Here is a 26626-nt window from a genome sequence, read left to right as displayed (position 1 = left end):
CCCAAAAAGGTTTCACTAAACAGAATTTTGTTTGATTGCTGTTTAATCTATATTAAGACACTTCAATCTAACAATTTTCAAAATCAAACTCCCAACCTACCAATTATACTTTATTTAGGGAGATGGGGAACATTTTGGACAAGGTAAAATTATAAATGGCATTAAAACTATAAATTCCCATTTGGTAGGCCATATAAATAACAGCTACGTTCTCTCTCTCTCCAAAACCAAGCCAAATGATTTCACATATTCTCAGCACATAATCGCTTATAAGCAAAGTGGTCATTAGATGTGAAATAAACAGCTGTCCACAGCTCTGGCTGCCCTCATCTCCCCATTCATGTAGGTCATTCTGGGGGACAGGAGCTGGGGAATGTCAGCTCCGTGCACCAGCCAAGCCCAGGATGACAAGACCGGGAGGTAGGCATGAGCAGGCCAATTTGTGCAGGGCAGAAGGAAGACAACAAGCTCTCAACCAGTCACAAGGGGGAAGGGTCGAGTTGGCCTCATGCCAGCCCATCACTGTTACTAGAAAGTGGAGCCCAGCATGCTCTGCCAACGGTCAGCCTGCAGAGCCCTGTTCTTGCCCGGGGAATAACTCAGAGTCAGGCCCAGGATATCACAGGTGAGTGGACACTAAGAAGCCTAAAAAATCACTGCGTTGTACACCTGAAACTATGTTATATTGTAGGTCAACTACAGGTCAATAAAAAAATAAAAATAAAGAAGCCTCTTATTTTATAGCAAGGCAGAACACAGTGGTGGTTTACAGCAGGACTGCCTGGGAGCTTACAAGTGGTTTGACTACTCTATGCCTGTTTCCTCTTCTGCCAAAGGAGCTATTCCTTTCATGATGATTAACTGAATTAATAAATGTAACACACAAGGCATGTGGGGAATGCCACGTCAGTGTCTGTTTTTATTTACAGGAAGGATTTATACCCAGAGCCGGGAGCGCAACGCTATAGACTTGGTTTGGAAATTTCAGTATTTTTCATGCCATGGTTAGAGGCAGCACTGTTGAAGTCCTGAGCCCCCAGCTGTGTGGAATGTGACTGTATTTGGAGACAGGGTCTTTACAGAGGTAATTATGATTAAATGAGGTCATTGGGGTGGGCCCTAATCCAGGAATATGACTGGTATCCTTATAAGAAGAGATTAGGACACAGTCACAGAGGGAAGACCATGTGAAGACACAAGGAGAAGACCATCCTTCTATAAGCCCAGAAAAGAGGCCTTGGAAGAAACCAACCCTGACATCTACCCCTGACTTAATCTTAAATAAGAACACCGGACTAGAAGTATTTTTCTTCTTCTTCTTCTATTTTTTTTTTTTTAAACAAAGGCTCCTCTACATCTACAGTTTCATTTAGACAGTACTTTGAAAATCAGCTTCATGCTGTGTTAGGTGAAATATCTTATTATGAAAATGTCTTTAGGGCTATATTCCAAAATCTGAATGTGAATTTAAATTCAACTAGGCAATTTTTTTTTTAAATATATTGGAGTCATCTGGAAGAGTTTATTTTGGAATGTCAATCTTTCTCACAGGGAGTATCTTTGAAATGTAGCTACTGCTTTTCATTTCCATAGCTTCCAATATTTCCTCGAATTATTCAAAGCAGCTTACTCGAAAGGTTATAAAATGAAAGCTGTCAAAGAGCAGCTTTGTGTTGTGGGCAGGAGTGAGATGTGGTGCGTGTGTATCAGAAACGTAGGCTGGGGGTAGGTACTGCAACCGAACAAACATTTTAAAAGGCAAAGGATTTATACAATGACAAGAAACCACCGTACAAAGCAAACGTTTTAGCTGTGAGCTTCCTGGCAGCCACAGCTCGTAGTAAAGCAGGATCTGCTCACAGTGTTCACAGTGACAACGGGAAGCAGTGGCTGGTTGGGTGTGTGTGTTTTCCAGGAACAAACCCTCAGGGGGGATTCTGTGAGAGGAATTTGCATAGGACTACTATTTCTATATTTATTTGAGTGAAATCCATGATCTGTATGCATATGACCCCTTCCTTTCTTTCATTCATTTTGTTTTGTTTTGTTTTGTTTTGTTTTGTTTTAAGGGAAGAAGAAAGAGAGAGAATCTTAAGCAGGTTCCACGCCTGCACAGAACCTGATGTGGGACTCAATCGCACAACCCTGAGATCATGACCCCTCTAAGCACAATGTCAGAGAAATATGAATCTCGAAAGCACCTGATCCAGGTGGTGGCTGGATATATGAGGGAACAGCGCGGCAGAGCAATATATGACAAGGGTCCCACAGATGTACAGTCCCCGCCGTCAAACTGGATACACACATCCTTCATTTCTTTCCGGCTGGATGGTAGAGAGAATTTCATATGGGTGTCGTTCAGCACGTGGCTAACCTGTATCCTAGAAAGGGGCAGAAAAACAACTGGTAAGTGACACAGATCCTTAGCACCACTGACTACTGAACATGACAGCATACAAATTTCACTTGAACTGCAACAGTCCACATACTATCAGGACAGATGCTGGCAAACTGGTAGTTCATCAGGGGCCACTAGCCACTGTGGGTGTCATCCGGGGCTGGGTTCCTCTTTCTTCTGTACATTTTTATGTTTTCATTTGCATTTCCCTTAGAAGTAGGGAAAGCAGATGTCACCATTGCCCTGAACAAGCCGTAACAGAGAGTGGCACACGTACTGGGGAGTCCTGTTAATTCTGCTGACTCTGAGAATGACACTATCCTTACCTGTCAGAGACGTACACTGAAGTGTGTATGAGCGGAAAGGACGTGGTGTCTGGGATATGCTTTTAAAAGCTCCAGCCACCACCTGCCCCTCCCCTCCAATGACGAAATGAGAGTGGCAACATGTTGGTAAGTTTTGAAGCTGGAGGATGGGTACAGGGAGGTTCACTGTACTCTGTTCTCTTGAGTATATTGGAAATTTCCTTCACAAAATTCCAGTCATTTTATAGGATGAATGGACAAAGAAAAGTTCTTTCTCCATTTCCAAAACTTAGAGAAGGAAAAGTAGTTGCAGTAGAAGAGTAGAAGCTCGTCCCAGGCAGACATGGGGACTCTGGCATTCAGAGAGCAGAGAGCCCATGACCAGAGTCTGTGCCGAGAGCCCAGGTGTCTCAGGGTCAATCATCAGAGCCAAGCCACCTCCCAAGGAGCTCGGGACAAGAAATGAGTTGGGACTACCCTGGGTGCTTCCAACATCCACCGCACCTGCCCTCTACACCCCTCAGAGCCCAGAGCAAAGCCTTCTACAATATTCACTCTGTAACCTGCACTTCCTCCATATATAATGTTTACAGTGACCCTCTAAAGCAAAAAAAAAAAAAAAAAAAAAAAAACCACACACAAAAACAAAAAAACATTAAGACTGTGTTGTGCTGAATAATACTCAGGATAATGATGCTACATGTGAATCTACTATTACTACTTAAAGGATAGTACATGATGATTAACGTCAACATACAAGCCCATTAAGTAGCAATAACAGATCCTGACAATAAGGCAAATTCAAAAAGCATCTGAGCCAGTGTGCATTTACACTGCCTCAGATTGACATTCTGAGCTTTATATTCAGAGCCAAGCTCTTAGGAAATTCATCGTAAAATGGCTGATCATTAAAATTCAAACTTGTTTATAACTTTTGGAAGGAGGGAGGCAGAAATGTGGGTCATTCTGCTATTATTCTTGTATTTTTCCCTTCGAAATAATTGGGCATTTGAAAAATGCCATATTAAAAGAGTGTGGGATTACAGCATGAACTCAGATATAGGATTAACTGGGTATTATGTTTACTTCTTGTGAACTTGGGCTCACCGCTCTGATGTGGTTACTGAAATGCTACATGCAGAAAGGCCTCTGAGTCATTTAATTTAATAACTGCAGTATCTCAAGACACATGCAGAATTGAAATGAGAGCATAAAGAGTCAAAGACAGGGTAATGCTCTGAAAACTGACTTCTTTTCCAGTGAAGGTGATTGCCTTGCAGTGAACACAAAGGTGTCTAACTTCACAGATTTTGCTAAACAAAATGAAAGATTCTTGCAATAAAGTATTTAGCCAGGATCAACAGCACAAAAATGCCTATGCTGCATAGATACAGCCACCAATGTGTGCTTGATAATTCTGGTAAGTAGCAGAATGGGCCAGAGCCACCCATAAACGGCTTTCTCCATCGTGATGATAGACATCCCAAATCTACTGTTAGGAGGGGGAAGCGGATGGCAATTACATGCAGCAAATGAATTAAAACAGAAAATTCAGTAAATAAGTACGGCAGATTAAAATGCTGTACAAAACTGTTTTAGGAGTTAAAAACCAAAACACCACGCTTCAGCAGATTGTCTTCAATGCATTTCCATGATGAGAACGAGCTCAGTGTTATACTTCATATAGACTGCGATGTCTTCTACTTCAAATTAACCCAAACTTACGAAAGCTAACAAGCAGAAAACTCAATTTATCTATTTTGTTGTTGTGATCATGACATCTCTTTAGGGGGGGGTACCATTTACACAAGGATGTCAGTGAAACGCTGAAAAATTCTTTTCTTTCTCGAAGTTTCATTGAAAGGATAACTTAGAGGAAAAAGCAGTCATAGCAGCATACTGACCAGACATCTGTGTTAGGGTGTTTGATCTTTTTTTTTTAATTACTAATAATATGTTCCATTTAATTTATTTAGCCTGAAACCAATCCAATAAAGAGAAGGCTACAAAGAATAAAACAGATTAGAAAGTTTCTTCTTTCCAACTTTGATACATAGGAAGAGCTGTGATATTTTATATTTTACCAACAAATTCCGAAGTATGCAACTATTTTTCTAAGGGGATCATCTTCAAGATGCTGTTTGTTACTTAAAATACTTGATTTTGTTCATGGAAATGAATCAAGACCTCAAACAGGCAACACCGTGAAATGAGCGGGTTCTGAGGTTTGGGAGGGTAAGAGAGGACAGAGTCTCTCACAGTTAACTTCAAATGTGGTGTTTAAGTTATTCTCCTTATTGAAATTATGTTATATCCACTATGCAGCCCAATTGCCCGTTTTGGCACATGGCAATACTTTGAAAAGTTTATAATCACAATGGTATTCCTTTGGCATAAGTTTGAACTTTTTCTATCTTATCAAGGATAAATTACTATTATTTCAACTCACACATCCTTATCACAAGTACTCGTTCCTTTCAGGATCATTGTAATGTTGGATGCCCGGGTGAAGTTTGCCCCCGTGACGATCACATTACTTTTCCCTAAAGTCGATATCTTCCGTGGCTCAATGGACTTAATGTAGAAGACCTGTTGGAAATGAAGATTAACACACAAGATCAAAGCTAAGAAATGGCACTGTTCCAAAAAATCTGTTTATGCGCCGCGGTTTGAAGAAATCACTGGGAAATTACGACATTTTGCAAACACAAGCAGACAGTGTTTAATGAAATCAATGAATTCAAGGAAGAGTGCTGAAGATTCATGTCTCTCAACATGCGACAGCATGAGGTCAAACCAATTAGTCTTTGTCTCACAAGACAGTTGAAAATGCAGTTGAAGAGTCTGACATTCTGTCTGAAGAGTGAGATCTCACTGGAGTCTTGAAAATGCTCAGTGCCTTAAAGCCTCTGGAGGCTCAGAATACAACAAAACAAAAGGGGAGACAAGGAGTCCACTGACGTGAGGCCAACAACAGTTATCATTAAGCTAGAATAAATGTCATTCTGGATGAATTTAATTCCCTAGAAAGCAGTGCCTATTTTTTGTTTGTCTCAGAGTTGGGCTATTTGAATCAAGGAGTGTACTGTAGAGAAAAATTTCAAGAAATCAAGCAATTCAGTCACCTAAATTCAAGTATTCGATGCCACACCACTGTGGTCAACTGTTTCTTCTCCATGGTACCCGTTACCAACTTTATTAGGCCTCTCTTTACCAAGAAATTTTCCCTTGCAAATAACCTGTTACCTGAGTCCCACATCATCCCTGACTTCTCTATCTGCAATGTTTAATCAAATGCTCCTTTAGTCTGACCCCTGGTTTTGGCTCAGGTCATGATCGCATGGTTGTGGGACTGAGCCCTTTGTCGGGCTCCGGGCTCAGTGTAGAGTCCACTTGGGATATGCTCTCTCCCTCTCCCCTCTGCACTCATGGTCTCCTTCTTTCCCTCTTTCTCTGAAATAAATAATTAAAATCTAAAAAAAAAAAGAGAAAAAAAGTATTCCACAAAGCTTAAAAAAAAAATTACAGATTCTCCTGAAAAAAGTCTTTGTTTGATGGCAAGAATCACTTTCCCTTTCAAAGATGAGACAATCCTGGTTTCTTTCATTTTTCTTCTACAGATGCTAACATCTATCATTTTGATCATTTTGTTGTTCTTTCATAGACCATATCCAGCATGTCTGTACTCTTCTATAATATGGTAACCAAAACAGAACATAAAATTCTGATTCTGGCCAATATAAAATACAGCAGATCTTTAGCATGAATATGTTTCATATTCACACTACTGACATTTGAAAACAACCTCCAGGGCCAGAGACACAAAATCATGTGAAATTTGGCTAAGCCAAAAATGCCAAACGTATCCACGGAGAGGATCAAATCTAGCAGGATGCCCCAATGGCACTGGGAGAGCCTCATTCATGCCCAGTACCTGCCTGCCACCTGCTTCCTAAAGGAGCCTAATATTCTCTGTTCCTTTATATGTGTAATGCTCGTCACAATGGACTCTCTGGGCTGTTCGGTCTGTCCATCCTGCTGAGAGGGAGGTTTTATTCTGCTCCTTGGCAAACAAAGGTGCTATATGGTAGCGCGGTCACCATCACTCATTAACACCATGGATTGGTTCTGCAGATTGAGGTAAATTCATCGTTAATGTCATCACAGCAATGATGTAATGTGAGAGAGAATTGATTTCAGTGGCAGAATTTATTTTAATTACTTAGCAGAGGACTTTAGGCCCATATTTATAGAATCATGAAGGGTCTGAAAGGGTCACTTTAATTATTCTGTTATACTTGACTGCATTTTATGGGGGAAATTATCTGCAAGAGTGGTACTTGGAATGGGGGGATTAGCAAAGACTTCAAGATAAATCCCTTGCAAATGTCAAGTGTGTGCTATATAGCAAAAGGCTTACTCTTCGTGCTGACACTGTGACAGCTAAGTGAACAAGTATTTATTGAGCATGTACAGGGTCCTCAGTACAGCTCCAGGTGTTGTGGGGGACACATGATCTATGTGCACACCAGGTCAGGAGTTGGTCAACTACCGGATTTGCCTGTAGCAAGCCAAATCCAGTCCATTGCTTGCCTTTGGATGGGCTATGAGAAAACAAAAAAGGTCAAAAAAGTAATAGTGTTCCATGACATGTGAAAATACATGAGATTCCAATTTCAGTGTCCCTAAATAAAGTTTTTTGGAACACAGCCACATCCATTCATTTACGAACTGCCTGTGGCTACTTCACATTACAGGGGCAGAGTAGTTGTGGCAGAGACAGTGGGGCTCATGAAGCCTAAACCATTCATTGTCTGGCTCTTTGTAGAAAAAATGTGCTACCCCCCCCCCCCCCCACAGTAAAAGTCCACTGCCTTCTTAGGGCAGCAAGACAGACTGTGTTTTGTTTTGTTTTGTTTTATGTATAATCCCAACGAAGACTCACATTTACATCCCCACGTTTCTTTCTGGATAGCCCTTCTGGATTCCTGTGTTTATACCGTGATATCTGCTCCAGCTAGATTTTCAAACACCCCAAGTAAATGCTACTTCTCTACTCTCAGGAGAGGACAAGGAGAGCTTTATAACTAATGTAAAAGAATATATTTTAAGGGGGTTATATTTTGCTCCTTAAACGGTTCTATAAACACCATCAGAGGACCCACCATGTTGCCTTATTAACTTTTTATTTCTCCCTGAGCAGAGACAGCCCTGCTACTTCAAAAGGATTTTATTTTTAAACCTTATTGTTTAGAGAAGTTTCCATTGGCTGTCTAGGATGAAATCCAGTCCTGGTCTATCTCCTGAAACCAGATGCTTCTCATCTGTTTGCAAAGAGGGTCAGATTAGTTGTCCTTTGTTTGCTTGGAGAACCTCTCTTCATGTTAATAAGTGAGTTAAAGAGCTAGCAAGAGGATCTCATCAAAGAAACTGTGCAGGTATACAAAGAAAAAAAGAGAGGAGAGCTAGATGGCCATACTACATGGCTGTAACAATTCTTAGAACTATGACATTTTCTATTTTTACTGATAAAGGTTTTTAAAACTCCTGTACAGACAGAAGGCAAAGAATGATCTCCTAGCAAATGTTTCACACACTTGTTTTAGATCTATTTTTATATTTTAATCAAGAGTTAATCATCACAGCCTTGTATGAAGTAGTGGGCCCCATGAGCCGACACACAGAAGGGGTTAATTTAAAAGCAACCTAGTTTGATATGAAGAGATGCTTTCTTACAGCCATATAGTGAAATTCCGCCCTCCTCTTAGGTACAAGGATTTCCACATGCCAAATCCAAATACCACTGGTGATAACCGTCACAACCTGTGTTGTTCAGCAATTAACCTCAGAATAGTCCACTTCCTATCAGTCACATTTTAAAGACATCAGAGTTATTTTAAATGGCTGCCCAGTTTTAAATTATTTAATGAAACACTGTGAACTCTGGGTGCTCACCAGTTTAAATTACTCCCTATTCTGTACAGGAAAACATATTAGAAACTGGTTAGTTAGGTGATTACAAAATACCCAATTCTTTTTATTATTGTTTTTTTAAAAAATGAAGTCATTGCAAGATATTGGAAATAGCACAACCACTAAGAAACAGTTACCTCTGAAAAGGTCTAAGAGGATCACTTCTGACAGTAAGAGTACTTTTTTGAAGTCTGACGTCAACACAATTCAAATTACCATGACATTATACTGTCATGATTGAAAAGAATATTGGAAAGAGGTGCATTAGGAAGGCTCAGTTTATTAAGACCAAATTGTACTCTATTAATCTGTTTTTTTTTTTTTAATCTGAATATAGCAAAGCTCTCTGTAGGCCTGGACCTGAATCAACGCTCAGCAAAATGTCTCTCAGAGTTTCACTGGTGAAATTAGTTCAAACAGGACTGGATAAAAAGTCACACGGATTCAAAACCAGCTGGAAATCTGAAACCAAAGGACATTAGAGAGATGAAAGGTACCACAACTAATTAAAGGAAAGTGTCCTGTAGGGCCCTACAGGGGTGACTATTTGGTTCAGAATTATTTAACATCTTTATTAATGACTGAGAAGGATGGAAGTAATGTATTCATGAAATGTAGAAATTGAAAAAAGTGGTGACCAGCAGTGGAAATGGGAGAGCATAAAAGGAGGTGAGATGCTGAAAGAAAATACGATCCCGCCAAAGAAAAATGAGAGCACAAGATGGAACAACGTAGTCGGGCCTCTGAGGCTCAGCCCCCAGGTGAAGGCTCCTCCATGGGGTCCCCAGTACTGGCCCCAGGGAACTTGGGATGTAACCTCAAATCTCCAGTTGGTCCCAGGAAGTACCAAGTGTCAGAGTGAGCCACTGAGACCAGAAGATGACAGATCAAGGTCCTCTGCTGAGAGATCAAGGCTTGATTCTCTGACCTGGGACTGTAAGGTGGAGCTGCTGAGGCCAAGACACATAGTTGTAACTCTTGGTCACTGAACCTTCCGAGTGTGGCAACTCAGAACTGGCCTGGGTGACTGGGACTCCATGGCCGGGGGGGCAGCTCCTCCCTTCCAGAGACCCCCACCCTGCAAATTAGACCTGGACACTCCAAATCCACCCCTCTGTTGAGTTTCACTTCCACCCTGAGGCTCTTGCTTCTACCACTCCCCTACCGGCCTCCGCTTCCCATCCTTAGCCTCTCTTGCCCTCCCAGTCTGAATCGTCCACTCTGACCACACCCCAACTTTCCCTCTCTGGAGGCTTTGATGCTCACAGCCTGCCCAGCTGGAGATCCTCAGCCCACCCACATTTGTGCCACAGATAGGACAGGCTTTGCTAGTCTAATGTCAAGAGAAGCCAATGTTCGTTTTCTCCTGTCCAGACGGACTCTCATCATCAATACTACATCATTTAATGCTTGTTTATATTCACTGAGGTCGTACAATGTAGAGTCGTGGTTAGAACTGTGGGCTCTGGGGTCAGACCACCTGGGTTCAAATCTCTTGCCTATCATTTACTACATACTTATCCTCTGCAAGCCAACATTTCTTTATCTATAAAATGGGAAAACAGGTCCCTTGTGAGACTTACATAAAGATATCCTCTAAGCTCAGGATTTAGCACAGGCTCAACAAATATGGGTTACCACTACTCAATTCAGTGCATTCTGGTATTCCTTCTCACATCTTCTGCTGTACTCAACTGCTTCACCGAAATGAATTTTACTTCCTTCAAAATACTCTTAAGTTCTACAGTGTAAGCTCTGGACAAGGACACACATCTGGCCCACCTGTCCAGCACACAGTGAGCGCTCAGTAAAAACATTTTGAATGAACAGATAAATGGACGATTGCAAGCACATTCCACAGCACCTAGCACAGTGATACACCCACAGAAGCTACTCAACAAGGTATATCTTCAACCTCATTTCCCTCCGATAGGGAAGGTCTCTAAAGGAGTCAATCTGGATTGCTTGTGAGAAATTCAGATGCACATTCAGAAGTGGTGGCAGATAAGAAGAGGAGGCAAGGGAGGCAGAGAAAGAACAATGTGAATGTTGGTTCCCCCGAGAGTGGTGGACAAGTCTGTGTAGGGTGTATTTCTACCCAACCAAGATAAGCAGATGGCGAAGAGTAACAAATAGTAGATCATCATCATATCATAGATCTTCACAACCTTTCTGCGAGCACAGGAAAGGGAAAGGAGCCAGTTCTTCTCCCAGCAGGCAGAGGCCCCAGAGAGAAGACTGTTAAGAAAAGGAGGGAGAAAGGTGAGTGCAAGGCAGCAGGGCCAACCATCTGCCAGAGACCAGCCTCCAGAGCTGAAAATACCTTCCATCCAAAGTGCAAACACAGGCTTTTGAGTTCATTTCCCTATTTTGGGGGTATCCTTCCTTAATGCAGCCCCCTTGCCAATAGATGACAATGTGTATTTGTAGCATGGGTAAAGGGATTGCGGACAGGGTCATGAAACAGCGTGAAGGCAACAGGCTCAACCTGAGACGAAACCAGAACTCTGTCTTCTAAGTACCATGTCCTTGGATGAGCAAATTCATACATTAAGACATGTCTCCAGCAGCATTCTGTGAAGAATAAAACCAAAGCGCCTTGGCCTGGTGTAAGGCCCCATAGATGCAGGCTACAGGGTCATGTCAGCCTTGTATCCTGGGATTTCCTGCACCCTTCTGCTCTAGCCAAATTGAATTACTTGGGGTCTCCTGGACCCCAGGTATAGCTGCCCTGGAACTCCGGCAACCCACTACACTTTTATTTATGCTAGCCCCTCTGCTTAGAACACCCAGTCTTCTCTGTCTCCACGTGTCTCATTCCTCAATGGTTGGCTGAAATGCCGTCTCTGTCTATCAATCCATCCATCCACCAAACCTCAACCAACTACACTGGTTAAGTGCTTTTAGCTGCCAGTCACTGGGGCTTAAATAAACAGGAATTACTAAGCCAAGGTTGCAGGCACAGACAGGCTCTCCGGGTTTGTGTACTTCCTGGTACTTCTCCAATGTTAGTATTTTTTATCTTCTATTCTTATGGTTTCATGTACAAGATTCTTGAGGCTGATAGCAAGACATGTGCCTGATTCATTGGTGTCCTCCTCACTGCAGCCATGAAGCTCAATATAATGGTATCGATTAGGTGCTCAATATATACCTGCAGCTCAGCATCATAAAGCCGAAGGTCATATATGCATCATTCCCATCTCCTGTCTCCTATGCCTGGCACATAGGAAGCGCCCGAAACATGGGTGATGTGGGAAGATGCATTAAGGGGAAAGCTCTCAGTGGCTTCTCTGCTGGGAAAAGTGTTCAGGACTTATTCAGGTCAACGCAGGACCCAAACTGGAAATGTGGATTTACACATCCAATGATAAAGAAAGACAGTAACACTGGCCAGTGCATGAGAAATCCCTCCTGTGACAAATACTTTGCCATTCCCTGTTAGAACCAAAATTGAGATTCTGTTCTGAGCCACGTATTTAAAGAAAACATTCCAGTATCAACAAAATACCTTTCTCCAAACTAAGAAGGTGCCATTCACACAGCAGCACTGAAAACTGGCTTGGGCTTTTGGTTATTTTAAGCCTTGTCCTGCCCTCTTGGTAACCCAGCCCGTTCTTCTAGCCACACGGTGTCAAAGGTCAAAACGCACATGGAGACACTAACATAAAAGAAATTTTAAAAGTCATTGCCTGGATTACCACTCAGCAATAAAAAGGAACACACTATTGATCTATAGAAGAACTTGAATGAACTTTCAGAGAATTGTGTTGAGTTAAAAAAGGTCAAACCCAAAAGGGCACGTCTGGATGATTCCATTTATATAGACTCCTTGAAATTATAAAATTATAAAAATGGAGAACAGATTAGTAGATGCCAGGGGTCAGAAGTGGGGAGTGGGAGAAAGGAGGGAAGGAGGTATGGTGATAGAGCTGTTCTGTATCTTGACTGTTGTCACTGTCAATATCCTGGTTGTGATATTGTGTGATGGTTTTGCAAGATGTTACTATTGGGGGAAACTGGGTAAAAGATGTGGAAAATCTCTCTGTGTTATTTTCTGACAGATACTAACTATGTAATCTATAGTTACCTGAAAATAAAAGTTTAACTTCCAGTTTTTTTGGGTTAAGAAACCAAAATACTTATATCCATTCGGAAAAGAATGAGGTAGGACTTTTATGCTACATATGAAAATTAACTCAAAATGGACCAAAGACCTAAATGTAAAAATTAAAACTGTAATACTCTTAGAAGAAAATGTGGGGGAAAAGCTTCAGGACATTGGATTTGGCAACGGTTTCTTAGATAGGACACCTAAAGCACAGGCAACAAAACTGAAAAAAGAGAAAAACCGGACTTCTTCAAAACTAAGAACTTCTGTGCATCAAAGGATACAATCAACAGATGGAAAAGGCAACCTCAAAAAAAAAAAAAAAAAAGGAAAAGGCAACCTCAGGAATGAGAGAAAATACTTGCAAATCACATATCTGATAAGGGGCTGATATCCAGAATATATTAGGAACTCCTATAAATCAGCCACAAAAAACAACCTGCTTAAAAAATGGACAAAGGACTTGAAGAGACATTTCTTCAAAGAAGATACACAAATGGCCCACAAGCAGATTAAAAGATGCTCAATATCACTAATCTTTAGGGAAATGCAACTCAAAACCACAATGAGATACCACCTTCCACCCACTTACGATGGCTACCATAAAAACAACAACAATAACAATAAAACAAAAATAACAAGAGTTGGAAGGGTGTGGAGAAATTGGAATGCTAATATACTGTTGGTGGGAATGTAATACAGCAGAACAATATGAAAAATAGCTATTTTAAAAATAGAATTACCATATGATTTGTCAATTCCTCTTTTTGGATATATACCCAAAATATTTGAAAACAGGGTCTCCAAGAGATGATCTGTACACTGATGTTTATAGTAGCATTATTTATAATAGCCAAAAGGTGGAAGCAACCCAAGTATCCATCCACAGGGGAATGGATAAACGAAATGTAGTATATATGTATAGTGCAATATTTTTCAGCCTTATAGAGGAAGAAATCGTGTTCCATGCTATAATATGGATGAACTTTGAGGACGTTATATCAAATGAAATAAGCCAGCCGCAAAAGGACAATTCTTACATGCTTCTACTTGTATGAAGTACCTAGTGTATCAAATCCATAGAGACAGGAAGTAGAATGGTGGTTGCTAAGGGCTGGGGTGAGGGGTGGGAAGTAAAAATGGGAAGTTATTTTTAATGGGTACAAAGTTTCCGTTTTGCGAGATGAAATTTGTTCTGAAGATGGAATGTGGTGATGGTTGTACAACATTGCATGTCCTTAACACTGAACCATACACTTAGAAATGGCAAAGATGGTGGCTTTTGTTAGGTCCATCTTACTAAAATAGAAAAGAAACGACCAAAACAACAATAAAAGAGAAGTTTAATTTTGTTAAAAAGCCACTGCCTCCTTGATCCAAATACCTGTCATCATGTCTTAGTTTTATAAACCAGTAGGAAGAGAAGAGTAGCCCATCACTTAATAAAATCTCAAAGACTTCAAATCTGGATATATTGGCACACCAAGCCTTTCTGATGCCTTTAATTAACTTCATAATCCACTTTGATTCACATTCCCTCTGCCTGTTAGTTATTCACCTAAAGTTACTATCAATTTTTCAGTAGTGATTAAAAGTGTGCCACTTATCTATATTGGCACTTGACCTTAAATAACAGCAAATGGATAAACCAAAGCCAGAGATTAGTCATGAAATAGAAAACTGAGCCTCTTTTAGAAAAAGAAATGTTGATTTTCAATTTGTCTGCTGCAGCTAGACCTCCAGACTAATAAAAGCCAGAGCGTATCCTTTTTTGTTTGTCACCACATAGTACATGCTCAATTAACTCCTGTCGGCTCCGTGAAGCCAGCCACTCTGAGCACAGCCACTATTCTCTGCCCAGAAACATTGACATTGTCATATCCATTCTTTTCAAACGTGTCTGTTGGTTCAGCTTGATGATTTGCTATGAAGAAACTAAGAGGAATTTCCAAGGAAATTTCATGGAAAATATTTTTCCATGAAGAAAATTTGGGGGGAAACGGAGAGAAGTATTTCTCTATATATTTCATAAGAAACCACTCTTTGTTTTGGCACTATTGATTATGAGTCAGATCATCTCCACAAAGTAAAGACTGAGGCAATCTGAATGAGGTTAGTTTGTACACTTTGCATAGACTCCCCTTACCCCACATAACCCCCCAGAAATGCAACCGCAGTAAGTGGTTCAGATTGAAAGCCCTCAGTGCTGTGTGCTATCGGCTTCCTCCTAACTCCTCCAGAGTAGCCGCAAAGTCACCTTTAAAATTTTACTCCTACTGGAACAATATCATTTTTCATGATTACAGAATTTTAATTTCTTTTATGTGAGTGTGCAGCCTTTGATGTATTGAGCCAATTAAGTGAAACTTGGTTAAAAATCAAAGGTAAAAAGGGGGATTTTGGTAGAAAGTAAAACAGGGAATTTTTAAAAGGAACCCAAGGTAGTAGGAGTTGTTACTGTCAGTAAAAGGGGAATTTTTTTTTTCTGTTCTGAGTATAAAAAACAGGGTCTGACCTGCAAGCCCTGAGTGGTCCTGTTACTCTTACTCTCCGGGAATCTTCCTTCTCCTGCTGTCTTAGATGGTACCCATTTCTCAACAGCAACTTGACAGTGTTCCTGAAATGAAGAATATCCCTTCAACAACCAAACAGGTGGGAAATTTAGAGTTTGAAACAAACACGAAAGACAGATGGGGACTGGGTGGGTCACAGCCACTCATTTTTGGTTAAACCCTGTAATACCAAAAATGATACTTTACCTGGTTTCTCTTGTAATCAGAAGGGTCACAAGCCGTGAAGGGGTGGATACACTTTCTCTCACTTTTACACCATGCACAGCCAGTTCCAATACATACTGGGCATCTGGTAACACGGAAAGCCAACTTAATTCCTGCATTTTTAGGAAAATGTTCATATCCTAGCATTTCCCTCTGTGATTCAGTGTGCAAGCATTTAAAAGAAAAAGAAGAAGAAAAAAAAAAAACCCAACCCCTGGACAGACTGATAAACCCAGAGGACAGAGGACAGTCCTTTGAGGCTGGGGATGGAGCCCCTACTTTGTGCCCTGCTCTGGGCAGCCCTCCAGGCTCTGGACTGTCATCAGGCCTGCAGGATGTTGCCATGGAAACCTGAAGCTGGGGTCACCTGCTGCGCTGCAGGTAGATAACAGGCACTCACTGGCTGTTTCTGAATCCGGTTCTGCTATTTGTCTACCCTCAGGTAAGTCTCCCTCTGGAGACCGAGCTCCCCGTGTCCACCCCTAGATGAGCAGCCCACCCCTACCCCTGCCTGGAAGATGCCAGACCAAACGTGTGGCCTGACAAGGAGACAGAATGGGGTACCACTGTTTGCTTTTTAATCAAACGAAGGAAGAACTGTGTCTACTGATCAAATAACCTATTGTGGGAGGTAAGAGTAGAGGGCTTGAAAAGCACCCTCCTAGGAAAATCGGAGTTGAAGGAACGATTAAAAAGAGAAACTGAGGCTGGTCCGGAAACACAGCCACGGGAGGGCCTGGGGTGGCAGGAGGGCCAGTGTGGGGAGTGGGGACATTGTCCATATTTTATAGATTCTTCAAGAAATGCCAAAGCATCCTGTGCCTCTGATGGAGGCAAACTGCAGTTTCGATGGGAGAAGAGAAGGCAGGCTCGCTTGGAGAGTTCATCCAGCCACCTGGGTGAGCTAGAAGCAGGGTGCAGACGTGCCTTCGCACCCCTGCCCTCGGGTGCGGGTCCCCAACCGACCGCTCTGCCAAGGGAGGGACAGAGGGACGGACTCCAGCCCAGCCAGGAGCACACTCAGCCCCCCAGCTGCGGCTCCATCACCGGGACCCGGGGACCCCGGCCCCTGCACGGGCTGGGTGGCCTGCTTTGTGTTTAAACCCCTCTCCCCCTCCCTAAACCCATCCAGGTTATTAGAAATAACGAACTGGATCCCTCCTGAGGAGAGCCGCTGTGGCCAAGACCGAGGCCGGGCGCCCCTGGCGGGCTAGCTGTAGGGGGGCCCCCCAGCCCCGCTTCAGGCCCGACTTGTTTCCCCCAGAGCAGCAGCGGTTCCCAGGCCAGGCCAGGCCAAAAGAAACTCGCATTCGAGACCCACACACTTGGTCAATCGAACCCCTGGATGAGCTATAGAATCACTAATAATACAGCTTCCCGTGGTTTCCATGGGAACCTCCTCTGTCCCATCTTTCAACCGGAAAATCAGGAATCTGAGAAACACAGGTCCTCCCTGTCTTCTCTCTTCTTTAGAAGCAAGGAGTGAGGTGTGGCCCTAACTCACTCGGTGGGGGGCATACCCCAACATGGCCAAAGGCGGTACAAAAAGGGAGGGTAAGACTAACATGTTCTCTCCACAAAAGCGATTTCCTCTTGTCCTCTTTGATGATTTCCCTTGCCTCATGCTCACACCCTCTGCTTCCACTCAAATTCCCAAAGCTGTTCAGATCAGGGGAGAACACAGCAGCACCCCTTTTGCTGTACTCACTTCAAGGCGCCTCTTGGTCTGGTGAAAACGCATTTCCCTCCCCATGGGTAGGAACGCTTAAACACAGTTGTTTGCTCCTTGGCTGCCCCACCTTACTTATTAGGGTTTGAACAGGTCAGCTTATTAGCTCAGGGTCCTCCTACCTCCCTTTAGGCCATACCCCTCAAGGCACTTTAGAAAATTCTACTCTAGAGTTCTTGATGGAGGAAATGGAGGACTAAAGCAAGGAAATAAATTAAAACCAATGAGAGAATATTTAAATTTCAAATAAAATCTTACTCTCTTAATGATGAGCAGTTGGTAAAGTTGAATCTTTTTGATAAATGCCAAGAATCCACGGAGAACGTCACGTTGACAACTAAAACATCTGGAGCAAAGGGGGAAAAAAATGTCATTTATGGTAGAGTCCCGCTATCGTCAAGCAATGCTGTAAATGCAAAAAATAAGTATTTTTGCCTCCTTTGCATAGAGGGTGGGGGGGGTTGCCAGCTGTTCACTAACATTTCAATCAGTATGTGGTTCCTTCCCGTGGGCCATTCACATCAGGCAGCCAAAGTGCACAGCATAAGCCTCCAAACAGACCGGGGCCCACCTCCCATTCCAAGCCTCCCATGGATAATCACTAGGAAAAAGCCATTTTACAGCCCATTTACATCTCATACTCTCCCCGGGATCACTATCTCAGCCTGTAATTGGCCACAGTATAAGAATAAAACAAGTCACCGAGCAAGATCTGCCTAGAACACGATAACCAGAACGTTACAGACGAAAACCCTGTACCTTCAGCAAAATCCACACTATCAATATTTGCCCAACAAACTCTAAGTGTGCTTCCCATGGGCTGGGCTCCATGATCTTGTTGGAGGCAACTGTTGCCAAATCTACAACAAAAGAAGTTTTCTTATTTGCTTTAGAAAATGTACTCATGGGGTAGAAAGCCCACAAAAGAATAATGTGACAAGAAAGACTAAAAAAGAAAAAGAAAAAACATGTTCAATCAGCATTACAGAACTGTTATAGTTCCTGTATGTCTTTGACTTTATTCTACTCAAGGTGATTCCCCAACCCAGTGGTGGCATATCAGAATCACTTCAGAAAATGATGAGAATAGATCCCAGAGCCATGCTCCTGGATATCGTGACTCACCACACCTGGAGAGCACCTGGGACTCTGTGGTTGGCAATGATGCCCCCATGAAACAACTGTATACAGCCAGGTTTGGGTGCCGCAGCCTGGAGCAGCACCTTTCAGAGCCTACTGTGTCCAGGGACCAGGGCTACTCTGTGAGGTTTTCACGGTCATCCATTTGGTAGGATACAGTCTTCCTTTTATGAGTTAATGGAGACAGAGGATGATACTTTAAAAATGAAAGGCTTTCCCTGACCAAATAAGAAGTTGGCCTAAGTTTGTTGGCAGCCTTACGTTTCTTACTGAAATTTTATTAGCGTGTGATTGCCAACGTCTGAGAACCCTTACCTTAAGACACTTCTCTACAGTGATAAAATTCATTCTGAAAGCCAGGAGGCCACATAAAATTCTGCTCACATTCAGTGATCATATGTGAAAGGCTAACCCTCTGCTGTAAACACAAGGAGGTCTAGAGGGCTGGTGTGACCTCTCAGCAAGGGCATTTGCACAGCCCCTTGTAAATGTTAGTAGAACGGACATACGGGCCGGCAGCACGAGAGACTCCCTGGGAAAATACATTTCAGCAGAGTCTACAATGTTCAGGGATGAACACCAGGAAAAGTTGTACTATTCTTCATGTTGGCTATGCACACAACACTACTGGGAAATATCACATGGAAATGAAAATATTTGATCTCTGCTCTGGTAGCATTTACAGTTGCTCTGCTAGAGATAAAATGGCTTAGGTGGAAAAGCCACCTAATGACTCGACAGTCAAGGAAATGTCCCATGAGTGGTCTGTGTTCCACATAGCACCCTGCTACCAAGATGGGGGTCCTGGTGGGGGTGGAGTAGCCTGAACACTTATGAAGGAGGTGACTTTTCTTTCAACATTTCCAAGAACAAAGGCAATGGGATTTGATGAAAGGGGTGAGGGCACAGACAGAGGCTTGGCAATGACCACTGGCTGGTCATCTTGCTGAGTGCAAGAGGTGGGACGTGAGTTTGTTTGCTGGCTCTGAATACGCACTGCAAGGCATTCAAAGAAAAGGGCAGGCAGAGTCGGGGCAAGTGATGGAGGCTCTAAAAGCAAACAGGGTGGACTGGGTGACGGGCACTAAGGAGGTACTTGACAGGATGAGCACTGGGTGTTATACTATACGTTGGCAAATCGAACTCCAATAAAAAATATACAAAAATTTTTTAAAAATTAAAAAAAAAAATAAATAAAATAAAATAAAATAAAAGCAGCCAAACAGCTTTATGGGGTGATCTCAAATACTTGAAAACCAGATTTTATACATGAGTAAGATCTGCATTATAATGAGCAAAATTAACTAGAAGTATATCACAAAGGCTACAATACTGTAAACAAAGAAAAGTGGCGAATTGAAATAATTTTCCAAGCAATTTGATCCCAAACAACCACCAAGAAGAGCTCCATAGCTGAGAGGCATTTTTTAAGCTTGGGTTTCTGGCCTGGTGCACCAAATTCCATCTGGAGGGATTTGGAATTAATGGAGGAGTAACACCAGCTCTCGCCACAAAACTCTGCTCCCTTGTGATCTTCACCCATTTTAGGAGGTCTGTACCAACAATGGGACCCTACTTCTAATCTTTCTCACCCACAGGGGTTCTTGAATCCTCAGTGTATCCACTGTAACTCCTTCCTGTCTCTGGAATCTATCCATCCGCTTCTCTCCATGCCTGTCTCTCAGCACCAGCTCTCATGGTCACCCTCACCAGGATCACTCCAACAGCTTTCCTTCTATCTGATTTTTCAGAACTCACTCCTTTCCTCCTCTAGGCATCCTCCACGTGCAGCCATTCATTCAACAAAAATTTATGGGTTGGAAATGGCTCCTCTGCACCAGATACTCTGTGCCTTCTTTGGTAGCCACTTCCTGTTGCTCTGCTTTCCACTGACCCTACCTCATTTGCCTTAACCACGTAGAACCTCTCTGGGCTCTTCAAGAGCCTTTTCTGTCTTTCCAGCCATTATACTAGTTGGTCTCTGCCTAGAATACTCTTCCCCCTTCTCCCTGGCTCCACTCATCCTCTAGGAAGTTTTCCTTGTTCGCCCCAGCCACCCCCTCCTTTCCTAGGCATCCCATGGTTCTCTATGTTGCCTTCACCTACACACTGCATTGTAACAGGTAATTTACTTGTCTCTACCCCCCAAGAGGCTATAGATACTGGGAGCAAGGACCAGATCTGTCTTTTTTGGTCACTGTATCCCTACACCTAGCACAGTGCCCAACACATAGTAGATTTTCAATAAATACTTCCTTTCTGAATGGATGTAATGATCTTAAGGTGATAGAACATTAGCTGTTCTATTTCCTCATCTCATCAAGGGCATTCTCAGCTTTTTAGCTCTCTGAATTCTCTGAACCTTTTGGGTAGGGTCCGCCCAATGGTCTCTAACTTTACCCCACGCTCCTATCCAGCCTACCCTCCTCGATCATTCTTCACTCACATGTCAGAGTGGGACCCTAGAGTCGCAGGATGAGGCCAAGTGGAGGTGAGCACCATGGAGGGGAGGGCAGTGGGGATGGCAGAGGGTGGGTCTATACAGATTCTCTCACTTTCAACTCGCTTCATGAACCATCTGAACTTGGGAGGTCCTTTCGCCTTCCTCACTTTCAAACCAAAAAACAGTGAAGAATCTGCTTACCCTTGTAGGTTGCTCTGGTTGGGATGCTGCATGTGCAGATCTTGTCTGGAGGACTTCTACCCTTGCAGAGCTGCCTGCCCGTGTCCGGGTTCTTCACCACACACTCCCAGTCCGAGCGTCTCGGAGGGAAGCTTCCCACCACAGTCACTGTAGTCTGTGTGAGGAAGAAGATGATTCAGGAACCAAGTCATTGCTTTTGTACCCTCTCCATCCATCCTAGAGCCTCAAGTGAATGTGCCCTTGGACATGCCACAGAAGGAGAACTTCTCAGACTGCTGATGTAAAGAGACGTTTGGTGGCCTATGTGATCTGCCCTTTTGTGAATCACATATTCATATTCTTGGACCATTTTTTTTGCTCTGTATTTTTCTTATCAGTTTTTAAGAGCTCTCTGTACTATATATATATATATATATATATATATATATATAAATCCCTATCTGTCCTATTTCTGACACATATTGTCTCCTAATCTGTTTGTCTTGCAACTTGTATGTGTGGTATCTTTTACCCCACACAATGTGTTTTTATGTCATCATGTTTTTGCCTTGGTTCTGAAGTTATTCCCAAACTTTGCTTATAGACAATTATAAAATTGTTCCACCATCTTTGTTTCTTAAATTTCTATTTGTGATCTGTTTGGAACTTATTTTTATATATAGTATGAGATGAGGGTCCAACTTCATTTTTACCCAGATGGTTAATCAGCTAAGTCATAACCGTTTACTTAAAAAATACCCTCCTTTCCCCACTGAACTGAAATACCACTTTCAGTTTAATATATTAAATTACCACGTATGTGGAATAGATTTCTGAATCCTGCTCTGTTCCGATTATCTACTGATACACTTCTATTCCAATGTCAAGCTTTTGCTACTATTATTTTAAATAATATTTAACGTTTGAAAAGGCAAATCTATCTTTATATTTTCATAATTTTCTTAGCATCTCCTAGTTATTACTCTTGCAGGTAAATTTTACGATCATCTTACCCAAATGGGGTGAGGAGACTATGAGTTTAATTGGAATTGTACTAAACATATGCAACAATTTTAGAAGATCTTATATATTTGTGATATTAAGTATTCCCATCCAAACACATGATTTTTTTTTCATTTTTTTCTGTTTGGGCCAGCATTTATTTAAGAGGATGTACCTTGATTTCTCAGGTGCTAAGATACATTTTTTCATTTCTTTATTCCTTATTGATAATGTCTTTAGTTATAAAGAAGGTGACCTATGAAATCTACTTTTAAAATTAAGGTGGTGTTTGCGCTAAAACATGATCAGAGTTTTAGGGAGGGAGGCTATGTGTATGTGTGTACACAAATGGACACAAACAAAAAATCTTGAAATTTCCCCAAAAGCAGCTTTTTCCCAAATGAATTATCTAAAGAAACAAAGCAGCCAGTTCTCAGGTTGGAAAATTATTCCACCACAAAAAAGAAAATGCAATGTGATGGGATAGAGGTGTTTGCTAATGTTACGGTGGTAATTATATGGCAATATATCAATGTACCAAACCAACCTGTTGTACATCTTAAACTTACACAATGTTAGATGTGATTATATTTCAGTTGTAAAAAAAGAAAATGAAGATCAGAAAAAAAAGGAAATTCAAGGAATTAATATGCCAGTGGTGGACCACCTTTGCAGCAGGTGTATGAAGATCTGGCAGGAAGATGGGCTAAGCGTCAGGAAGATGGGAGCAGAGGAAGCGGACACCCTGTCACCTGTGATGAAGAGCTATGTCCCAGACAACTCGGGAGGTGTCCATCCTCTGTGATACTTCTGACTCTCACTCAGACTTTCCGTATGGCCAACCTCAAACTCTGCTATCTCTTGTCCTCAGATAAGCTTGCTCTATCTAATCTAGTCCTAGTGTCCATGCCATCTTTCCATTTTAAAAACATTGTTTCTCAGCCATAAAATCTTGCTGGAAAAGGCAAATTCGTATAATCCAGCTTTGACTGAAGTCCAACCATCTCCAGCGGACTTGAACATAACAACAAAGCCCAAACTGTTCCTCTTAGCTCACCTCCAACATATGGCTGAGCTCTCATTCATGTCGCCTTCTTCAACCCAGCATTTCTATCTGCACACCCATCTCAGCACACGATCACATCACGTGTTATCCTGTATTCACACAGGACTTGAATTTATTTCATTACTCTAACACTATAACAAGAGGATCAGAAATCTTTTTTAAATCTTTTACTCGTTTAAAATTTTCCACATTTCCTTCTGGTTCTCATATAGTTTTTATGTAACTGTAATCACTGCATTTATTTGTTCCCTAGTTATCAAGATCTTAGCATGTGCTGATGCTGTGCAAGGTGTTAAATACTTTAGTGAACCAAATAGCTATGGTTCCTGCCCTCAAAAAGCTTAGAGTCTAGCAGAAACATGAGGATGTCCACTTTTCAGAAACTGGAGAGCCATGCAGTATGAAGAGATCTTCAAGAGGGGATATAAGCCTGGATAGGATGGTACAGTGGAGATGGAAAGAACTGACAGATTTAAGAGACCCTTTAGAAGTAAAATGGGGTGGGACTGGAAGTAGGGCATTTGGATATGGAGGATTTCTGGTAAGAAAAATGGATGGATGGAAGAAGATTTGTGTTGAAAAATGCAAGATTCCAATTTTGGATGCGTATAGTTCAAGATACTTGTGTAATAATCAAGAGATATGTCAAGTTAGATATAGGCCTGGAACTCAGAGAAAAAATCTGGGCTAGAGATAAAGGAGACATGAACACAGAGATGAGATATGAAGACACAGAGTAGATAAAATGGTCTATAGACAAAGTAGAAGAGGAAGAGCCCAAACTAGGTCTAAAACAACTCTAGTATTTAGAGTCAAGAAAAGAAGAAGCCAGCAAAGGAGGCTGAGGTATGGCTGGAGAGAAGAAAGAGAGCATGGATAGGGTATGCCGGGGGAGTGGGGAGTTGTTCAATGGGAAAAAGGGTTTCAGGAACACAGACAACAGGCCAAATAAGAGGAGGGCTTACAGCATCTGCTGGGATGACTACAGGGAGTTCACTAGTGACCTCAGCAAGAACAGTTCCAGGGAAACACTGGGGCAGAAGCCACGTTGGAATTGATCTGAAAATAGCCAGTTTTTTTCAAGCGCAGTGGAAGGAGAGGGTAGCCAGGGAGCTGAAGGCATTTTTGTGTGAGTGTGGGTTCCAGGGGCAAGTATGGATAAAAAGCTGACACCTTGGCTTAATAAACCCAACTTGGGAATCCTTCTAGCAGGTTGACAGCTCCTCCAACTAAGCTGGATAGAGAGGGAGAGAAGACACAGAGTCAGAGGAGATAGAAAGTGTGAATGTCAATTAGCTGGTAAGGCCCACGGGGCCAGAGAGCTTGCTGCACAACATCCTAGCAGCTCAGTCTACCTAACCATTTCGCTTATTGCCAAACAGCTGGGTGATTTCCAGGTTTCTCGATCTACAAAGCTACTGCCATGGCATCTGCATGCTTACGGTTTTTCGTCTTTCAAAAGACGTCGTTACTTCTTCAGAATTCGAAGCCTGGAATTAGTGTTTCAAACAGAATGAATACACTCATGGCTTTTGAAACAGAACACCAAATTGCACTCCAAAAAGGTTGCGCTAATTGGCATTGCCAATGCCAGGTGTTAGCATACCTTATCATTTTAATTTATATTTATTAGATAACTAGTGAAGCTGAACGTATTCCCCTAACTATGTCTAACTCTCTGAACCTCCTCTTGTGAGAAGATACGCCTTTGCCCACTCTTTGGTGTCCTGGTATTTTTCTGTTTAGTTTCTCCTGGTTTTAATATGTTCCAATTAATATCTTGCCTGTTCCAAATGTTTTCCTGAATTGTGCTATAGTTATCTCCTTTGTTGTATATTTTTAAATGTCAAGTACACAAGTAATTTTCCTTTGTTGTTGCATACTACATTGCTTTAAAGCTAAGAAAATTATACTTCCAATTGTCTAGTACTCATTTCTATTTTCTGTTAAGTGTTAGCTTTCTATATGAATTTCTTAATTTAAATTTTTATATTTAATGTACAATGTGAATTAAGTTAGGTTTCCATATTTTAAGTCTGTTATCTCAGCACCTTTTATGAAATAATTCTCATGTTTCCTCTTTATGATATCTAATCTTTACAATTTTTACATTTATTTCTGAGCTTTGAAGCTTATTCCCAGGATCTGTATTCCTACTTTTAAACAGAATCATGGATTGAGTTATTGTTGCCATCTACAAGTTTATAATCATATGGAATGGTCTAGCTTAAACACATTTCTGTTATTTGAAAATACATTTTGAATATTCTTGACCAGTTCATATTATTCCAGCTGATTTTTATAGTACTTGTAAGAAAAAAGTCTAACCAAATCTTCACTGGGATGACATGTAATCTAGAAAATAGGTTAAGGAAGAAATAACATTTTTATGATATTTTCCTACCCAGAAACATATACTATGTGTCTGGATATATTCATGATGTTTTTCGTAGCTTCCAAGAAGTACTTTGCATGTTTTTGTTTTTATTTTTATTTATGTTTGTTTTTAATTGATAAAGTTTCCCTATCATAAGCCTCAACTATCTAATTACTATTAGAAGGAATTGCTTAAACTATTGCATAGTCCAAATTACTATTTTTGGTAGCTGTCTTCAACATTTACCTCCTAGTAAAAGTGATTTTAAAATATAAGGTATACACCCCACCCTTTAAGTTTATGCCTGAATATTTTGGTTGTTTTTAATGAATGTGATCTTTGATTAATTGACCTTAACTCCTAAAATTATTGATATTTGAATGTTCAATGAACATTTAGCCCTTATATTTTACTTTTAATTTGAATAATTTAAAAACCTAATATATTTAGGTTTTGAAGATCACAACCACTTAAGATGAGCAAATAGTGATATTTTTTACCTATTATGTTCCCATAGTCATTTCTATAACTTGTCTCTTGTAATACTGCACTAGACCCAACTTTAAAAATGATACTGGTTGTATCAGGGATGGTGAAATATGTTGTTTTCCATTCTGATTTGTAAAAGAACGTTTCTAGAGTCCCTGCTTTAAGAGTCCTGTTGTTTGCAAGAAACACTTCTATTTCTAGGTCTTTTCTGTTTTTATTAGTATAAGTTGTTTTTCCTGATTGTTACAATCTCTTTGTAGGTATATAAACAACATTACATAATGCAAAAATGGGATGGCACACATCCTTTTGTGTGAATGTGAGAATTTCATTTTTCTTGTTTTTTTTTTTTTCCTACTTGCCTTGGCCTTCCCTCTCACCACATCATCAGTCACACCATCAGAAGAGCTCATGTTTATGACCTAGTAAGAATTCTTTCATAATTTTCTCCATGCGCAAATAGTTATATAGAGACATAAACATATACAGATCATGCTATATCAATAGCATATCATATATGCTATATATATCAATAGCATATATTGAGTTTTTGATCAATACAAGATCATGCTACACATACTTTTCTGCATCTTGCTGTTTTTGCTCAACAAAACCTCACGAAATCCCTCCAAGCCA

General features: G+C 41.3%; 1 protein-coding gene across 1 annotated transcript in view; it reads right to left on the bottom strand.

Annotated features, from left to right (window-relative positions):
- The window catches only part of PLXNC1 (plexin C1), a gene marked incomplete at its 5' end in the record, with an annotated part of 137172 nt that overhangs the window by 53058 nt on the left and 57488 nt on the right, over nt 1-26626 (bottom strand). The window contains 6 exons of the mRNA XM_038558657.1: nt 2202-2381; nt 5153-5292; nt 15303-15404; nt 15547-15649; nt 17552-17639; nt 21078-21231. Of these exons, the coding sequence (XP_038414585.1) occupies nt 2202-2381; nt 5153-5292; nt 15303-15404; nt 15547-15649; nt 17552-17639; nt 21078-21231 (767 nt within the window). The remainder of the gene's footprint in view (nt 1-2201; nt 2382-5152; nt 5293-15302; nt 15405-15546; nt 15650-17551; nt 17640-21077; nt 21232-26626) is intronic.

Source organism: Canis lupus, chromosome 15, assembly GCF_011100685.1.
Source record: "Canis lupus familiaris isolate Mischka breed German Shepherd chromosome 15, alternate assembly UU_Cfam_GSD_1.0, whole genome shotgun sequence".
Classification (NCBI taxonomy): Eukaryota; Metazoa; Chordata; class Mammalia; order Carnivora; family Canidae; genus Canis; species Canis lupus.
The sequence above is the reverse complement of the archived record's forward strand: the minus strand, read 5'-3'. Positions and strand labels throughout refer to the sequence as shown.